General features: G+C 57.5%; 1 protein-coding gene across 2 annotated transcripts; it reads right to left on the bottom strand.

Annotated features, from left to right (window-relative positions):
* Positions 1 to 43: 43 nt before the first annotated feature.
* Positions 44 to 15,682, bottom strand: SPRYD3 (SPRY domain containing 3). 2 transcript variants are annotated; one of them, XM_025458791.3, is made up of 11 exons: positions 15,526 to 15,682; positions 13,036 to 13,182; positions 11,546 to 11,621; positions 10,906 to 11,030; positions 10,448 to 10,583; positions 9,415 to 9,600; positions 3,191 to 3,340; positions 2,754 to 2,811; positions 1,992 to 2,111; positions 1,732 to 1,904; positions 44 to 1,412 (listed from the first exon to the last, which is right to left on the bottom strand). In XM_025458791.3, exons 1-11 carry the CDS (start codon positions 15,546 to 15,548, stop codon positions 1,278 to 1,280), a joined length of 1,329 nt encoding a protein of 442 aa, XP_025314576.1. In that variant the 5' UTR covers positions 15,549 to 15,682; the 3' UTR covers positions 44 to 1,277. The 2 variants fall into 2 exon arrangements, with proteins under 2 accessions (XP_025314576.1, XP_048958654.1); XM_049102697.1 differs by lacking the exon at positions 1,992 to 2,111.
* Positions 15,683 to 16,134: the final 452 nt, after the last annotated feature.

Here is a 16,134-nt window from a genome sequence, read left to right as displayed (position 1 = left end):
CCTGCCCTATAGACTGGAAAGGACGCCCCTGTCCAGACTGTACTGATAAATACAGAAACTCCGTCTTTATTGGCTGTATAAACATCTCTGGGCTGTACATACATTTCATACATCGTAGCGGAGGGCCGAAGGGGGGACCCCAGCCACACAGCAGCTCACCCCCTTTCCCCAAGGCCCACCCACTCTGTGCAAACCAAGGCTAACAGCTCCCGCCCCCTTTTCCTCCCAGGAGAAGTCACTGTATGGGAAGGGGGTCGGGGTCAGGCGGCAGGAGACAGGAGGGCTTGGCTGGGGAGGACACATGTAAGTGCTAGAGTCAAACACTGAGGCAAAACAGGCAACTGGCACAGGCAGCAAGCTGGGGCCTGGGTGGGGTGGGGAACGGGGGCGAGGGGCCACACTGCCCTCTGGGCTCACGACCACGGCTCTGGGGCTCGGCCTCACCACGGCAGGAGAGACTGCTCTGGACTCTGCCTACAGCCCAGGGAACCAGAGATGGGGCGCCATGGGTAGCCCAAGGCTGGCCAGGAGGGAACGGGAGCCAAGGCCCAGCCCCCTCACCAAGCAGCCCCTCTCACTCCGTTAAACACACCACGGACACCCACCTAGGTGTGTATGGCTGCGGGGAGCCGGAGACCCAGATTCTCTGTGGGACTCTACGGCACCTGAGCAGGCGGCGAGGGAGCAAGCGGGCTGTCAGGGGAAGGAGCGGAGACCCCGGAGGAGCATTCCTGGGACAGCAGTCAGTGGAAAGAGAGGGAAGGCCCGAGAGAGCCCCCCTAGCCCAGCCAGGGGGGACGACAGCAGCAACTGGTCCACACGATGAGGACAAGGAACAAAAAAGAGAAGATGCAAAGAGAAATACTGTGATAAATAGGGGAGTGGGCAGTCTCTACTCCACCCTCTGCAAAGCCTCATGCCCAAATAGCAGCTGAGACGGGGCCCACTCCTCTCCACTTGCACGGCCCGTGGGGAAAAGCGGGTGCGGGAGTCCACCAGCCAAAGCAAGGGGGACCCACCAGTATAGCAACACCATCCTTTGGACCTGTTCCTTTCCAACCAGGGACTTAGGCCCAAGACTGACTGATGGTCAGGATGGCACAGGTCAGGAACGTGGGCACAGAGGGGCGTGGCGGGGACCTGTCCGAGAGAGGCAGAGGGGCTACGCACTCCCTGGGGCCTGCTGGGTAAGCAAACCCGGGGGGAGGCAGGAACTGGGCACCTGGTTCTGCAAAGGGTGAGGGAAAGGAGGCAGGGCAGGTCTAGGGGAGAAGCCCCTAGCCACTTAGGGGATGGAGATCCACTTTGACTTTCTCCCCACAGCTCAGCATCCCGATGGTGGGGAAGAAGCCCCCAGAAGGTACAACAGCATCCTTCTTCCCGATGATCTTGCCGTTCCGAGTGAAGAAAACCTGGGGGTGGAGGCAGGGCGAGGAGTGGAGCAGGCTGGCTCTGGCCCCCTCTGCTGATGCCACAGACACACAGGCGGGACCCCAGGGCACCCCCCCCTCCCAGGCCCTCCGAGGGGAGCCTCAGCGGGAAGTGGCCACTAGGGGGCGTCTGGAAACCAGGTCCCACGGCGGCCCAGGGGCACGTAGCTCCTCAGAGCAGCAGCCCCTGCCAGGGCTCCCCTCATCGGCGTGCTCTGGCTCCCGTCCTATCCCCCAAGGGGCAGGCCCCCCAGACCCAGGAACCCTAGTCCAACCCCCATCCCACACCCGCCCCACTCACCACCACCTTCTTGCCCTCATGCTCTTGCTCAATCTCTTCCCCATCTTCTTCCTCTTCCTCTTCCTCCTCTTCCTCTTCTCCCTCCTGGTGCAGGTACATGACATTGCGGACGTTCCGGACGGCACGGGCAGTGGGGGATAGGATCACTGTGTCACAGCTGTCATCACTGTCACCTAGGAGGCCGGGAAAACGTGAGCCCCTGTGGTGCTGCCCCCACCGTCGGCCCGACACGCCTGGCCGGCCACCCTCAACCCACTCACCCTCACTGTCCAGAATGTAGTCCCGGGGGAACATGATGCCACAACCCATGATGTCCCCTTTGTAACAGCGTGGCCCGAAGGGGTCCCCCACGCCACTGCCATGGAAGATCTTCCCATCATCTGTTGAAGGGAGGGGAGAAGAGGAGACTTGCACCCAAAGGAGGGGCTGATGCTCTGCCCCTGCACACAGAGAGGTCCCTGCTTCAAGCAGAATGCTGGCCTGCCTCCCTCTCTGCCCCACCCCCGGGGGTGGGGGGGTGTCAAGGTGAAACAAAAATGGAGACAGAAATAGGAAGAGGCCCCAGATTTAAAAAAGAGACACTCTGTTCAAGGGGCTGAGGGACAGACTCCCTCAGGGAGCTGGAGGGAGAGGGAGAGGGCTGAGGAAGGGACGGGGTGGCACCAGGAGCTCAGGGCAACTGCTTTCTAAAGAGAGCCCTAAAGGAAATCAAGCTGATCCAAAAAAAAAAAAAAAGGCAGGATCTACAAGAAGGCGCAGAGGGAGCCAACTCAGAGGCCTGGAATGTCCAGTTTGGGCCCAGATCCCCCGCCCCTGTTCGGCTCCCCTGGCTTTTCAGGCTACGAGGAAAATCAGGAGAAAGCACTACCAGCCTGGGAAAGGGAGAGGAGACAGCAGCCGGGGAAAGTCTCCCCTGCCAGAGGCTGGAGGGGAGACCATCCGCGGGGGGTTGGGGGGTGTCAGGAACAGGCGTGTCTCTATGCCTCCACATACCCCGCAGCTCTAGGGCAGCCCCCACTCACCTGCATGATAAGCCACAGAGCCTCTGCTCCAGCCAGGGTGTCTGTTCTTGGGATAGTCCTGCACCAAGAAGGAAAAAGAAAACCTACGGTAGGTACCATGTGCGGAAAGAGGACAGGACAGAGGGCGTGTGAACCTTCAATCTTTTCAGACAGATGGCTGCTCACAACCCTGTGGCCTCCCACGCCTCTCGGGCACTAGAGAAGCCAGGGAAGCAGGGAGGGGGACGAGGGCACTTGGCTTTCCCAGCCAGGGCTGCAGGCCACCCCATCCCACCTTCAGGCCGACCTTCCATTGGGTCCTAGGTCATGGGGGGAAGGGGCTCTGTCCCAGGTTAAGACCCTCCCTCCACAGCCTGCCCACCTCCCCCCAACTTTCCCAAGAGCTTCGGGACCCCATCCCGCCAGCCCCGGAGCAGAGCAGCTCTACAAGTGCCCACCTTCCGGGCCAGCCCCAATGCGATGTAGCACTTCTCTCCAGGGTCCACGATCTCCACCTCAAAGTAGTGGCTACGGGTGCTCAGTGGGTGCCGCGCCTGGGCCAGCCCCACGTCGACGATGCTCTTGCCTTTGCCTAAGTACTCCAGCAGCTGCGGGGGGAGAGCCAAGGGCAGAATGACACCTGCCCCAGAAACCTGGTCCCAAGGCACTCAAGAGCAGCTTCCTGGGTCCAACAAAACCTCTCGCCAAAAGGGAAAGGATCCTAGAGGTGCATCGTGGGCCCCAATGTCCTAGGCAGGCATGGGAGAACGGGGCGCAGTGTGGGTAGCAAAGGTGGCAGCAGGGGCGGGAGGGCCGGGCCCCACAGCCACCTGCCACCTGAGCCGAAGACGCTCTCCTTGCCTCGGGAGAGAAGTGGGCAGCAGCGCAGCAACCAGGCGGCCAGGCACCAGTGGCCATGCTGGGGGCCTCTAGGCTCCGGCACCCCCTCCCTGAGCACCTGCTGGACAAGGCCTCCCCGGGGGCCCTGGGTGCAGAGAGGACCCCTGGAGGGGCCTAATGGGGACAAGGAGGGCACAGAGGGTAGGTGGCAGCTCCAGATGTCTGAGGAGCAGAGGAGAGCTCAGAAACCAACGTGCCTGGATGGGACTACCAGAATGCCTCAGGGCTGTTCTACTTGGCTTTGGACAGAGCTGGGCCGGGGGGCTGCCAAGGGGAGCCGGGGAACCCAGAACCACCGGCTCTACTCCTTTACCTAATGGCTCTACTCCTTTACCTAACGGACGGCAGCGGGACAAGACACGAAGGCAAGCCTTCCTGTTCACAGCCCCCCACAGCTCTCTCATACCACAGGGGTGGGGGGGCGGGGGCAGAGGGGAGGCGACTGATGGACTCTTGGGGCTCTTTGGTTCCACAATGGTCCTGCCTGGGCATGATGGGGCGGCAACCCCCAAGCTGGGCTGGGAGGATTTATTTATCAGTTGTCATGGTAACGGTGGGGTTCTGACTCAACCCCATCCCCTCTTGCCCCACCCTAGCATCACCTGGGAGTCCTTAATCCCTTTTTAATTAGCCAAACTGCCCCTCAAGACTTTACTCTACCCTCCAGCTCCTCCAGCCCCTCCAGCCCAGAAGAAAACACTGCCTGGGGACCTCCTCCACTTATCCCTGGCAAGCCTCTGGACCCTGGCCTCTCACCACCAAAGAACTCCTGCCTGAACAGGAAAGGAATTACGTTTGCCTGCACCAGCGTGGAAGCCTGTGTGTGTCTCCGGCAGACGCAGGGCCTCCATCCTCACCACTTTCTTCAGAGAGGAACCAGAAGGACTGGGTCCGTGCTCAGCCTTGGCTCCCCAGAGCACCACCACCCCAGGTCCATCCTCCCCTCCTCTCCAAAAGAGACCTGGAGGTGGGAACGGGGCGGGGCGGGGCGGGGGGGGGGGGGGGGGGGGCGGACGACAACCAGGGGAAAAGCCAGAGCTGCGTGGGCAACCTCCTACATCCACACTCAGGCTCTTTTTCAATTTCCTCCAGCCATGACCCTCTGTGTTTCGGGTTATGCTGGCCCTTGCATGTTTACGCCCCAGCCCAGGTGTCCTCCATTGGCTCACACTGCTTTCTTTCTGCAGAACGGGGTCCCTGGCAGGCCATCTTCTGACTTTCAGGGTGCTCATGAAGGCCCGTGTGGCTGGAATTCCCCTCACGGCCCCCTGTGTTCTCAGCTCAGCCTGGGTTCCTCCTCTGAGTCTCCCCACAAGCGGGAGGGGTGGCGCCTGGTGCACATTCACTGGCTTACACTCCACCCAGCAAGAGCAGCCCCCAGCCCACCCTCTCCGGCCAGCATTGCAGAACTGGGTGGGGGACCCCACAGCTGCCCTTGACCCACTCCATCCAACTGGCCTCAGTGTAGGAAACACAGTGTTCTCCACTCCCAGAGCCAAGAGCCAGCCGCTCCAGCTCCTGATCCTTGGGAAAAACCCGCCCAACCATCCCCTCGGCCTCAGCCCTGAGGAGGGCCGCTACTGCAGTCTTGTCTGTGGACAGGGTGGGGACGCTTCCTCCAGCTAAAAGGTCAGGAGGATGAAGCAGACGACGGTGCGACTCTGAAACCCACTCCCCAGCCGGCACAGTGCTCAGACAGGCAGATGGATGGACAGATGGACAGACAGCTGCCAGCTGGGAGGCCAGGTCCCTGCAAATGCTGCCCTCCACACGAGAGGGACACCCACCCCTCAGGGCAGAAGCTGCCGGAATTCTGCTCCTCCCTCAGCTGCTCTCCCCTCCTGCCCAGTGATGTCCCCCGAGTCCTCAGAGGAGTCATCCAGAGCTTTCTCAGCACTTCCGGGGGCAGGTGGGCACTGTGGGCTCCCCGACAGCCTGGCTCCAGTTCACTCCTCCCTCCTCAGACAGGGCTGTTGGCAACCGAGAGTGGACGGAGGTCAGCCCCGATCAGCCCGATCGGGGCCGCCGCAATCTCCACGCTGGTCCCTCAATCTGCGCCTCAGAAGCCTCAGTTGGAAAGACAATCACACAGTAACTCCTGTGACTTACGAGCCCCTTTGAGGAAGTGACTGGCTGCTTTAGGCCTCAGTTTCTTCACCAGTAAAAGAGGGTTACTACCACCCGCATTTCCAAACAGACTAAATGAAGTGCGGCAAGTGCCGGGGGTCATTACACGGCTGCCTTTCCCTAATCAGGAAGTGGGGTCTAGACCGGAACACACCAGCTCGCCAATGCTTAAATGCTTAACAGTCACCCCAAAGCTACAAAAGACCAGACGTGCCAATTGCAGAAGGAAACAGCCCTCCATCTCAGCCCTTACCTCCAACTACAATGGCTTCTGAGGCTCCCAGAACTGTCACCTTTCCCCCTAGGAGAGGAGCACGCCCCAGATTACTCTATCCCCTCCAAGCAGCAGTCCCCTCTTAGTGCTTCTCTGCAAACAATGCCCAGCCAACAATGCCCAGCGGATGGGTCCCCTACATGTTTGGTGGGGGGAGGGGCGCCCTTTCCTTGGGGCTCTCAAGCCCCCCTGACTCCTGCGCCTCCCTCCCCACACCCACAAAGCCTTGGGAGGCCAGACAGGTGGACTGGAGGGCACAGAGCTGAGGCTGCAGAGGCAAGTGCAAAGAGCCTCCTGCACTCCAACCCCCACCTGGTACCAACAGCACCACCCCAGCCTCCTCTCTCCCGCTGGTACCCGCCCTCCTCCTCTTGCCAGCAAAGACCCTAATCCCTCTTGACAGGAGCAAGGCTCAGTGCCCTGAGGCCTAGAAGCAGCTGAAGCAGGAACCCAGAACGTGCTCCCCACCAGCCAGCTCAGGCCCCAACACGGTCTCCTCCTGGCTTGGATCCGGGAGGACCCCTGGAGGGTGGGGCCTCAATCACCCCTCTTTGTGTACCAAAGCTGTTGCCCCGTCACTAAGGAGTTGTCAGAGGAGCTATGTGCATGAAACAAAGACAGAATGAGCCTAATCCCCCAGCTTTACCTCCTGCCCCCCACCCTCCACACATGACCTCACTTTGCAAGGCCTGGGGGCAGGGATGAGGTGAGGAGCAACACCCCCATCCCTAAGCAAACACAGCAGCAATTCTTCAACACCCTCATAGCTCTGCAAAGGTGGGGGGACTCTAGGAGGGGAAACTGAGGCCATAGGACATAGGGGCAAGACTTCCATTCAAGAAGAGCCAGGTCTGTCTGTATAAAAACAACAATTGAAGCTAGGTAGTGGGTAGATGATGGATGCTCACTGTATCATTTCTTCAACTTTTCGGTACATAAGAAATTGTTCATAATTTAATGTCAGAACCAAAAAAACGGGGGTCAGGAACTTGCTCTTTGTGGGAAGAACCAGTGAGAAAGGAAGGGAGAAGAGATAACTGAGATTCCAAACTGAGAGAGAGGCCCAGGAGGCAAAGGGTCCCATGGCAGCCCAATAAACTCACCTAGAAGGGCTGTGGCTAAGGGAACCGGTCAGGAGACTCACAGGGAAAGTAGGAACTTAATCCTGGGAACTCCAGATCCATCTTATAAGAAGGGCCAGGAGGAGAGATGACAGGCTACAGAAGGGGGGCTGGGGAGAAGGACACAGCACGTATCTGGTAGTGAGTGGACAGGGCAAGGGCAAAGGATCAAAGAATGAATATCCAGGCTTGGTTTTGCTGCTAATTCACTGTTTGACGTTTGAACAAGTCTTTTCACTTCTGTTTGGGGCTGTTTTTTCATCGGCTGCACCAGAAGAGATCTGGGAACAAAAGGGCTGTCACAATGACTATGAGAGGTTGCTCTAAGTCATCCTGGGTCTGGGCGCCAGGGATGCTAAACATCTTGCACGTCAAGTAACGGTCTCCAGCTCCATGCTGGGAAGCCCTGGACTAGATGGCATCAGAGTTTCTCCCAAACCATTAATGTTCTAAAGGACATTCTACTGGAAACGTCACCCAAGACGGTAGAAACAGGCTCCAACCAACAACAGAGGTCTGAGGCCCCAGGGAAAGGCTCCCCACAGAGCGGACAGGAAAACAGGAAGAGCAAAGAGAAGAAACAGCTGAGCTAGACATCTTTAGAAATGGGAGGCACACGCATGGCCCAAATGACCTCTCCCAGGCTCCTCCAGGAAACACAACTCTGGTGGCTGGATCAGAAACACAGTGGATGGTCAGAAGCGACAAGAGGGCGCAGGGCAAGAGACAAGTGGGGATGGAGGAAACTGGGTAAGTCACTCTCATTTGGAAGATGGGGTAGTTGGCAAGAGGAGACAACAGGCATACAAGCCTCAAGAGGCTCACGCCCAGTCTCTTCCCCAGAGGACCAGGCGCTCAGGGAACAGTGTGCCCACCCTGCCACCTGTCCCAAGCTGGGGTGAGGGTCTGAGAGAAGAGCCAAACGTCACAGCTTACGTCTAAGAAAGAAAAAAATTATCCAATGTGTGACCTAAGGGCATTGGGGGAGGGCAGAGAGGAAGGAAAGCTATTTTTAAACGTCTACAGGATCCTACATCAATTAGAAAAGATTGCCTGGGAGGAGCTGGGGGCAGAGTGGGGACAGGTCCAGGCAGGGAAAGGATGCCAGGAAAACACTCTTGAGGAGAGGTCAGGGATGAGAGCTGGAACACCGCCCTGGCTCAGTCCCAAATTCAACTCTGTAGATGTTGTCAAATGATGATAGAAGGGGGAAAAGAAAGGAGAGAGATGAGGGTCAGGGAGTGGGCATATGAAGCCCCCGGCTTACAGCCATCCCGTCCTCAGACTCCAGTGCCAGAGGGGGTGCAGAGTGTCAGAAGCAGCAGGAGGGCACATGGTCCATCTTCCCTAAGTCTGACTCACCTCAAACTCCAGAATGGGGGGAGCCTGGCTCATAATCTACTCCCACCCCCCACTGTTTCTGTTTTGCTATCAAAGACTGAGTTGAAAACAGCCTGGGTTGGGGTGAGAAGGCCAGAGGGTGGAGAAAAAGGTTGAGCCGGAGCAGGAGGGCAGCACAGGGACAATTCCAAGTGGGAGGTCCGAGCAGCCCACCAGAGGTCAGGGCCAGCACCCTGACTCAGCATCCACTCACACCCAACCCAGGACAAGGCATAGAGGGTAGATGTGAAGAATTTCCCTCTCCCGAGGTCCATTTGCTCCCCCAAGAAAGTTTCAAATCCAGGGAGAGACCAAAGCAGGTAGGATGGGAAGATGTATAAAAAAGCAAGCTTTGGAGAGTCAAGGATTCTCATGGAATCTTCCTCTGCCTTTATTCTCGTCTATTAAAATGTAGGGATAGACAGAAGACACTGACATTTACACTGACTCCAAACGGATCTCACTTGGTGGCTGGAACAGAAACACAGTGGGTTTGGGGTAGGAGTAGGACTTGTGACCACACATGCCCCACAGCACAGTGAATGGACAGCTCCAAAGGCACGTGTGCAGAGGGCAGCAGAGGGTACCCGATGCAGAAGGAAGCAAAGAAGGCAAAAGAGAACTTACTGCTGTTCTGAGAGCAAAGCAACTCACCTGAGCTCTCAGGGACAGGGAAGGGAAGGAGACAACCAGCACTAAGGAGAACACAGATCTGGATTCTAAGAATCATGTCAAGGCCCCTGATACCCATTTCCCAAGACCCTGCAAGAAACACCACCTTGCTCCCCATTCTAAGCAATTCAGACACGCGTATATGGCCCGGGGGGTGCGGCCCAGCCCTCCCTGGCAATGACCACCGCATCCCATGCTTCTCACTTACAGTTCCGCAGACTCTGACATCATGCAGCCGGCCCCACTCGTCCTCGTAACTGTCCACCATCATGACGCTGTCATCCTCGCGGCCCAGCTCAGCATTGAGGTGCAGCCGCACCTCCTCACCCAGAGAGTGCATGCCCACTGCTGGGAACAGTCCATCTGGGGACATGGGCATGATGGTGGAGCCCACCTGGAGTGGAGGGAGGAAGGGAAAGAGAGAGCTGCCGCCAGGCTCCCTTTTCCATAGCTCACCTGATTCTCTCCAGGGTACTTTCGAGATGATGCAACAAATAAGACAGACAGAAAAACAAAAGTACAGAAAAGTTGGAAAAGTTGCTAAGGACTCCTGGCCAAGCAAGGTATCCACAGAGCTAGATGGCAAATGCAAGTCTCTTGACTTACTGCCAAATAGTTTCGGTACATGTGAGTGTGTTCTGGAGCAGGTTAGTGAGGAGGCATGGATCCTATGGAGGGACAACCTCGTGGCCAAGGCCTGGGACAGCGATCCTCCCAGGGTGGGAGAGGGAGCTGGGTAGGAGAAGTAAAGAGCTAGGGGGCTCTCTCTCTCTCCTACTTGCTCTTACCCATCTCTTCATCACTACTAGCCTCTCTCTGAAGCAGGAAGGAAAGAACAAGTGAAACAAAAGAACACACAGAGGGGCATATCCTCACATCTTCCAGTCAAAGCTCCAAAGAGGACCTCTAGCTTATGCATCCAGGCTGTAACTTCTCCCTCTCTTTCTGCTCAAAACCTTCCCCTAAATCACCTGATCCTTTCCCCAACAATCTCTGCTCACCCTCCACTGCACAAACCTACCCCTCTGCATCTATCCTCTAGGCTAATGTCCCAGCATCCCTGGGCAGGGGCGGTGTCTTCTCCAAATGCAGACTTCAGGAGAAGCTCAAGATGGCCTGAAGGAGATGGGAATTCAGCCTCGGGGTCCCTGGGCAAGCCCCAACCAGTAGATCATTTGCATACCCACAATTCTTCGGATGGCTTCAAGCCCCTCAAATCCCACCCAGAATTTCCCACTCACCCGCTTCCCATTTTTGGTGAAGAAGATCTGAGCAGTCTGCACATCAAAGGACACAGGCTCAATGCCACAACCAATCCGGTCCCCAGAGTTGCACTTTGACCCAAACTGGCGGCCTTTGGCTCGGCCGTTGTACAGCCTGTGGACAGAGCAGCACAGACACAGGACCTAAGCCTGGCCTCCCAACTTCTCCACGGCACAAACCCCTGGGGCCTACCTTGCTGCTCCCAGTCACTCTGCGATGGCATCTACTTGTGTCCACACATGAGCTCCACCCGCCCCTCTAAGTCCAAGAACCTCCAAGTCTAGCTATTAGGCCACCTTCCCATCCTGATCAGAAAAGTCCACGAAAACATGCCAAGATAGGTGACGGAATGGCAGAAGCAATCCAGGGCAGTCCTTGGTATCTAAAGTTCCCGAATCCATAGGAAAGGGGTCAGGTTCCACAAGAGGCAACTCACTTGCCATCATCAGCATGGTAGGCTACAGAGTCAGGCAACCAGCCAGGCTGGTGATCCAGGCTGTAGTACTGAGGGACCAGCCCCACAGCAATGGTGCCCCGGACCCCGCTGTCCACAATCGACACCTGGAGGAAGGAGAGCAGGGCACAGTTAGCAGGTACCAGAAATGCAATGAATTGCTGGGGGTGCTGGGGAAGGGGAGCAGACATCAAAGACTCAAAGAGGCTCAAAGAGACGAAAGACATGCGGATTGGAGAAAAGACAGGGCACTCTGAACTGGGAAGACTAGGGCCCTACTTTATCATGATTACTCAGAAAATCATTTCCAAATCATGGGAAAAGATAGGACATGGAGCAGAGGCTGGGCTTGGGTTAGCAGGTGGGAAAGGACATGGGTCAGAGCCTGAGATACGGGTCAAAGCTACTACCTAGCTGAGGGGCAGGAGAGCAGAAGGACCAGGGTGACAGGACTAGGGCACCTATCTCTCATCTGAGACGCCTTGCTATCCTCTGCCCTTTTCTCAGCTAAAAAGACAGCCCAGAGGGAAAATTAAAAGGATCAGATCAAGAATCTAATAAAAGAGCTCCCTGGAGCTTAACATGCTCACCCCCTGCTCTGCCCACCCACTGCCTTGATCACCTCAAAATAATTGCTGTCCTTGGTCAGAGGTCGAGAAGCCACGTAGCAGCCAACTTCCCCGGAGTTTCCATGGTAACTGATGGAGGAATGAGGGCGGAGTTCCATTAGCAGCCTAGCCCAGGAGTTGGGGGGAGGGCCTCAGATCCCCACCCTCCCAACCCCACAAGGGCCAACACAGAGGAGAATCCATCAGGTCACACTTCAGGACATCTGCACAGACACCAGAACAAGATACTTGAGGTCACCTACCCCTCCTGCTGCCTCCAGCCAGGGTCCAACCCACACCAGACAAACACAAGCCCAGCTCTTTCATTTCCAGGGGGAAGAGAACTAAGCAGAGCCTCGCTTAGTTGCCTAATAGGGGGTCTCACAACCCTGTCTAACCTCAATCCCTCATGCTGCAGCTTCGGCCCTTTCCCTCTGGCTCTGGCCTCAGTGGAGCTGAAGAGCCGCGAGTCTTTATCCTCTGTACCAAAGCCCTTCATAGACTGGAAGATGGTTATTTGGTCCCCACGCCTCAGCTTTCTTGTCTCCGGGCTAAAAAGCACTACTTCTTCCCCGGTTCAGGGACAACTTTGAGAGAGAAGCAGGCTCAGGAGGAGTCAGGAAAGGGGTCAAGTCAGAAAACAAAGAGAAAACAGGAGATCCCCGGGTGGCTCAGCAGTTTAGTGCTGCCTTAGGCCCAGGGTGTGATCCTGGAGACCCAGGATCAAGTCCCACATCGGGCTCCCTGCATGGAGCCTGCTTCTCCCTCTGCCTGTGTCTCTGCCTCTCTCTCTCTCTGTGTCTCTCATGAATAAATAAATAAAATCTTAAAAAAAAAAAAAAAAAAAAGGGAAAACACACACACACACACACACACACACACACAGCACAGGGCTGGAGAGTGGTGGGCAGGATGTACTACAGAACCATCCTTCCCAAAACAGGAAATCCACTGCCTCTGAATCCACGGCCACTCTCCATTGGACCCAACCCGACACGCAGGCTGAGGAGACACAGACACCCCACACGCCCCTGGAGTCCTCTCTTCCCCACAAGGCACTTGGGCAACTCGAGACGCCAGCGGCTTCCTACCTCTGACGTGAGTGCTTGCAACACAGACCAGAACACAGTGACCCAGAGAAACAGGCAGAAGGGGGCATGGGGTGTAGCCGCACACACTGCTCCACTCAGAAAGGCCTCCAGGGTCAAAGGCCCTCCCGGTACAGTGCAGACAGTCTTCTGCTTCAGAAAAAGCCCTTTTCATCTCTAAGACCTGGCAAAAATGGGGATCCCCGGTGGCTCAGCGGTTTAGCATCTGCCTTCGGCCCAGGGCGTGATCCTGGGGTCCCGGGACCGAGTCCCCCGTCAGGCTCCCTGCATGGAGCCTGCTTGTCCCTCCTGTGTCTCTGCCTCTCTCTGTGTCTCTCGTGAATAAATAAATAAAACCTCAAAATAATAAGATCTGGCAAAGCAAGGAAAATGTGGAAGCACTCCCCTAAACTCACCTCAAAGTGTCTCCATCTACAAGAATGTGCTTGAACCTCTCCTGGTATCGGAAAGCTCGGACCTCTCGAATCTCCCGGATCCTCCGGCGCCAGTTCAGAAACCGGTAGTGCAGGTTGAGGTCATCCATCTTGTTCATGAGAACAAACCTGTCACGGAAAGAAGGGGACTGAGAAGGAAGTGGGGCCCCGAGCAAAGCATCTCAGCCTGTTTGACCCAGAATGTGGAGAGGGCACTGGACGGATGCGAAGCCAGCCCATGATCCCCATCCTCATTCTTCCACTCAGCAAACGTTTACTGAGCTCCTACTACGTGCTCTGTTCCTGGTGCAAGGGGTATGGCTGTGAACAAGATGGGTGGAATCCAGGCAGCCCGGGTGGCCCAGTAGTTTAGCGCCGCCTTCGGCCCTGGGCCTGATCCTGGAGACCCGGGATCGAGTCCCACATCAGGCTCCCTGCATGGAGCCTGCTTCTCCCTCTGCCTGTGTCTCTGCCTCTCTCTCTGTGTCTCTCATGAATAAATAAATAAAATCTTTAAAAAAAAAAAAAAAGATGAGTGGAACCCGTGCTCAGCACTTCCAGTCTGGTCAGGGAGACACGACAGGTAAGACGTGGACCCAACAGCGCCAGACACTGGAGGACACAGCCGCGTGGTGTCACACAGAATAATGAGTCAAACTCTAAAAACGACTTTGGATACAGTGGACAGAGGAAACCTCTCTAAGCTGACATCTGAGTTGAGATGAGAAGAGGCCCAAGAAACAGTATTTCAGACAGAGGGGACGGCCGGCAGTTGAGTCCTGGGGCAGAAGGGGGCAGGCATGGCAGAGGAACAGACAGGCCAAGGTGGCTAGTCCGTAGGGAATATCCAAGAAGAGGACGGGAAGAAGGCAGGGGCCAGCAGGAGGCTCTAGGAGGCCCCATGGGCCACGCTAAGGAATCTGGATCTTATCCCAAGTGGGCTGGGCAACCTCCGGAGGGCTTTAAGCAAGGAAATGATAGGATTTCAAGGTTCAAAAAATAAAAAATAAAAATAAATAAAAATAAATAAAAGAATTTCAAGGTTCATCGGGTTGTTCAGGTCATTCAGGTGGCTGGCTCCGAACTGATCATAAGAGAAGCAAGACCCCAAGGGGCAACCAATTCGGCAGGCGGTTGCTGCAGCAGCTCCATGAAGCCACGGCATCCACGGGGATGGAAGCAGTGAAGGCGGAGAGGAGGGCGGTGGAAGAGGACCAGGGGAGTTGAAGCCACCTGTGAAGCTGATGGATGCATGGATGGATGGATGGATGGATTTTATGAATGAATGAATAAATGATTTTTTTTAATTTTTATTTATTTATGATAGTCACACACACAGAGAGAGAGAGAGAGGCAGAGACACAGGCAGAGGGAGAAGCAGGCTCCATGCACCGGGAGCCCGACGTGGGATTCGATCCCGGGTCTCCAGGATCGCGCCCTGGGCCAAAGGCAGGCGCCAAACCGCTGCGCCACCCAGGGATCCCTGAATGAATGATTTTTTTTTTTTTTCCTGGAAGCCAAAAGTGAGCAAAAACGGGAGGTACGAATGAATGAGTGAGTCAATGAGAGAGTGAGTGAATGAATGAATGAAATTTTCCTGGAAGCCGAAAGTGAGGAAAACGGGAGGAACAAACGAGTGAGTGAGTGAGTGAGTGAATGAATGAATGAATTTTTCCTGGAAGCCGAAAGTGAGGAAAACGGGAGATACGAACGAATGAGTGAGTCAATGAATGAATGAATGAATTTTTCCTGGAAGCCGAAAGTGAGGAAAACGGGAGGAACAAACGAGTGAGTGAGTGAGTGAGTGAATGAATGAATGAATGAATGAATTTTTCCTGGAAGCCGAAAGTGAGGAAAACGGGAGATACGAACGAATGAGTGAGTCAATGAATGAATGAATGAATTTTTCCTGGAAGCCGAAAGTGAGGAAAACGGGAGATACGAACGAATGAGTGAGTCAATGAATGAATGAATGAATTTTTCCTGGAAGCCGAAAGTGAGGAAAATGGGAGGAACGAACGAGTGAATGAATGAATGAATGAATGAATTTTTCCCGGAAGCCAAAAGTGAGGAAAACGGGCGGTCCTCTTCCTGTCGCCCAAGCCCCGGGCAGCCGGGGCCGCGCCCCACAGCGCCCGTCAGCCGCCCCGCGGCCGCCGCCGCCACCACGCGGCCCGGAGGGGTGGGCTCCGGGGGCCGCCAGCGGCGCCCCACACCCGCGTCCGGCCGCCCGGAGCCGCCCCGCGCCCCGCCTCCCGCCTCAGGCCCCGGGGACACCGAGACCCGGGGCCGGCGTCCGGCTCGTCAGGGCGTCCGCGCGGCGTCCCGGGCCCGGCGCCCGGCCGGCGAGGGTCCTGAGGCGGGAAGCCCCGAGACCGCGGCGCAGGCCCCGCCCCGGACCCCCCCGCGCCCCCGCCTCCGGCTCCGGGGACACCCGAGGCCTCCGGGACCCCGCCCCCGATCCCCGCCTACCGGGGCCGCCGCGTCCTCCTCATCCATAGGCCTCTGAGCGCCGCGCACTAGCTGCTCGGCCGCCGCCACCACACACATCCGGGTCCCCGCCCTTCCTACGCTCCCCGAGGCCCGCCCCCCCGGGCCGGCCAATCCGCAGCGGCGCAGCGCGACCGGCACCCGCAGCAGCCAATCGGAGGCCGCGGGCGGGGTCGGGCGCGGCCCGCGGAGCCGGGCGCCAGCGCGGGGCAGGGGCCGGCGAGGCCGGGTTCGGAGGCTGGGAGGCGGCGACGTGGCGGCGCGGACGGCGCGCTGGGCGGTCACGGGGCGGCTGCCGCGCGGCGCCGGAGGGCAGCCCCGGGGAGCGCCCCGACGGCCCAGCAGCGCCGGGCGGCCTGCCCCGCCCGCGAGGACCCCGAGGCCGGCCGCCGCCCGGGCCCCGCGGAGCACGTGCTGCCCGCGCTGCACACGCCCCGTGCCGAGGCGGGGACGACGGCCCGGGGGACGGGGCCAAGGACGCCGCGCGGCGCCGACGCCCTGGCCGCGACCCCGGGGCCCCTAGGGAGGGCCTCGTCCCCGCAGCCTCTCGTCCCGCGGTCTCCCCCTCCGCACTTCTCTTACTTTCTCACC

This window comes from Canis lupus, chromosome 27, assembly GCF_003254725.2.
Source record: "Canis lupus dingo isolate Sandy chromosome 27, ASM325472v2, whole genome shotgun sequence".
NCBI classification, from domain to species: Eukaryota; Metazoa; Chordata; class Mammalia; order Carnivora; family Canidae; genus Canis; species Canis lupus.
The sequence above is the reverse complement of the archived record's forward strand: the minus strand, read 5'-3'. Positions and strand labels throughout refer to the sequence as shown.

Excerpts from the sequence above, each read along its gene's own strand:
- SPRYD3 (XM_025458791.3), bottom strand. The coding sequence starts at position 15,548 with ATGAGGAGGACGCGGCGGCCCCG. Across the intron at positions 10,584-10,905 it reads TACCATGCTGATGATGGCAA|GCTGTACAACGGCCGAGCCA; the intron begins GTGAGTTGCCTC and ends CTCTGTCCACAG. Across the intron at positions 2,112-2,753 it reads CTCTGTGGCTTATCATGCAG|ATGATGGGAAGATCTTCCAT; the intron begins GTGAGTGGGGGC and ends TCCCTTCAACAG.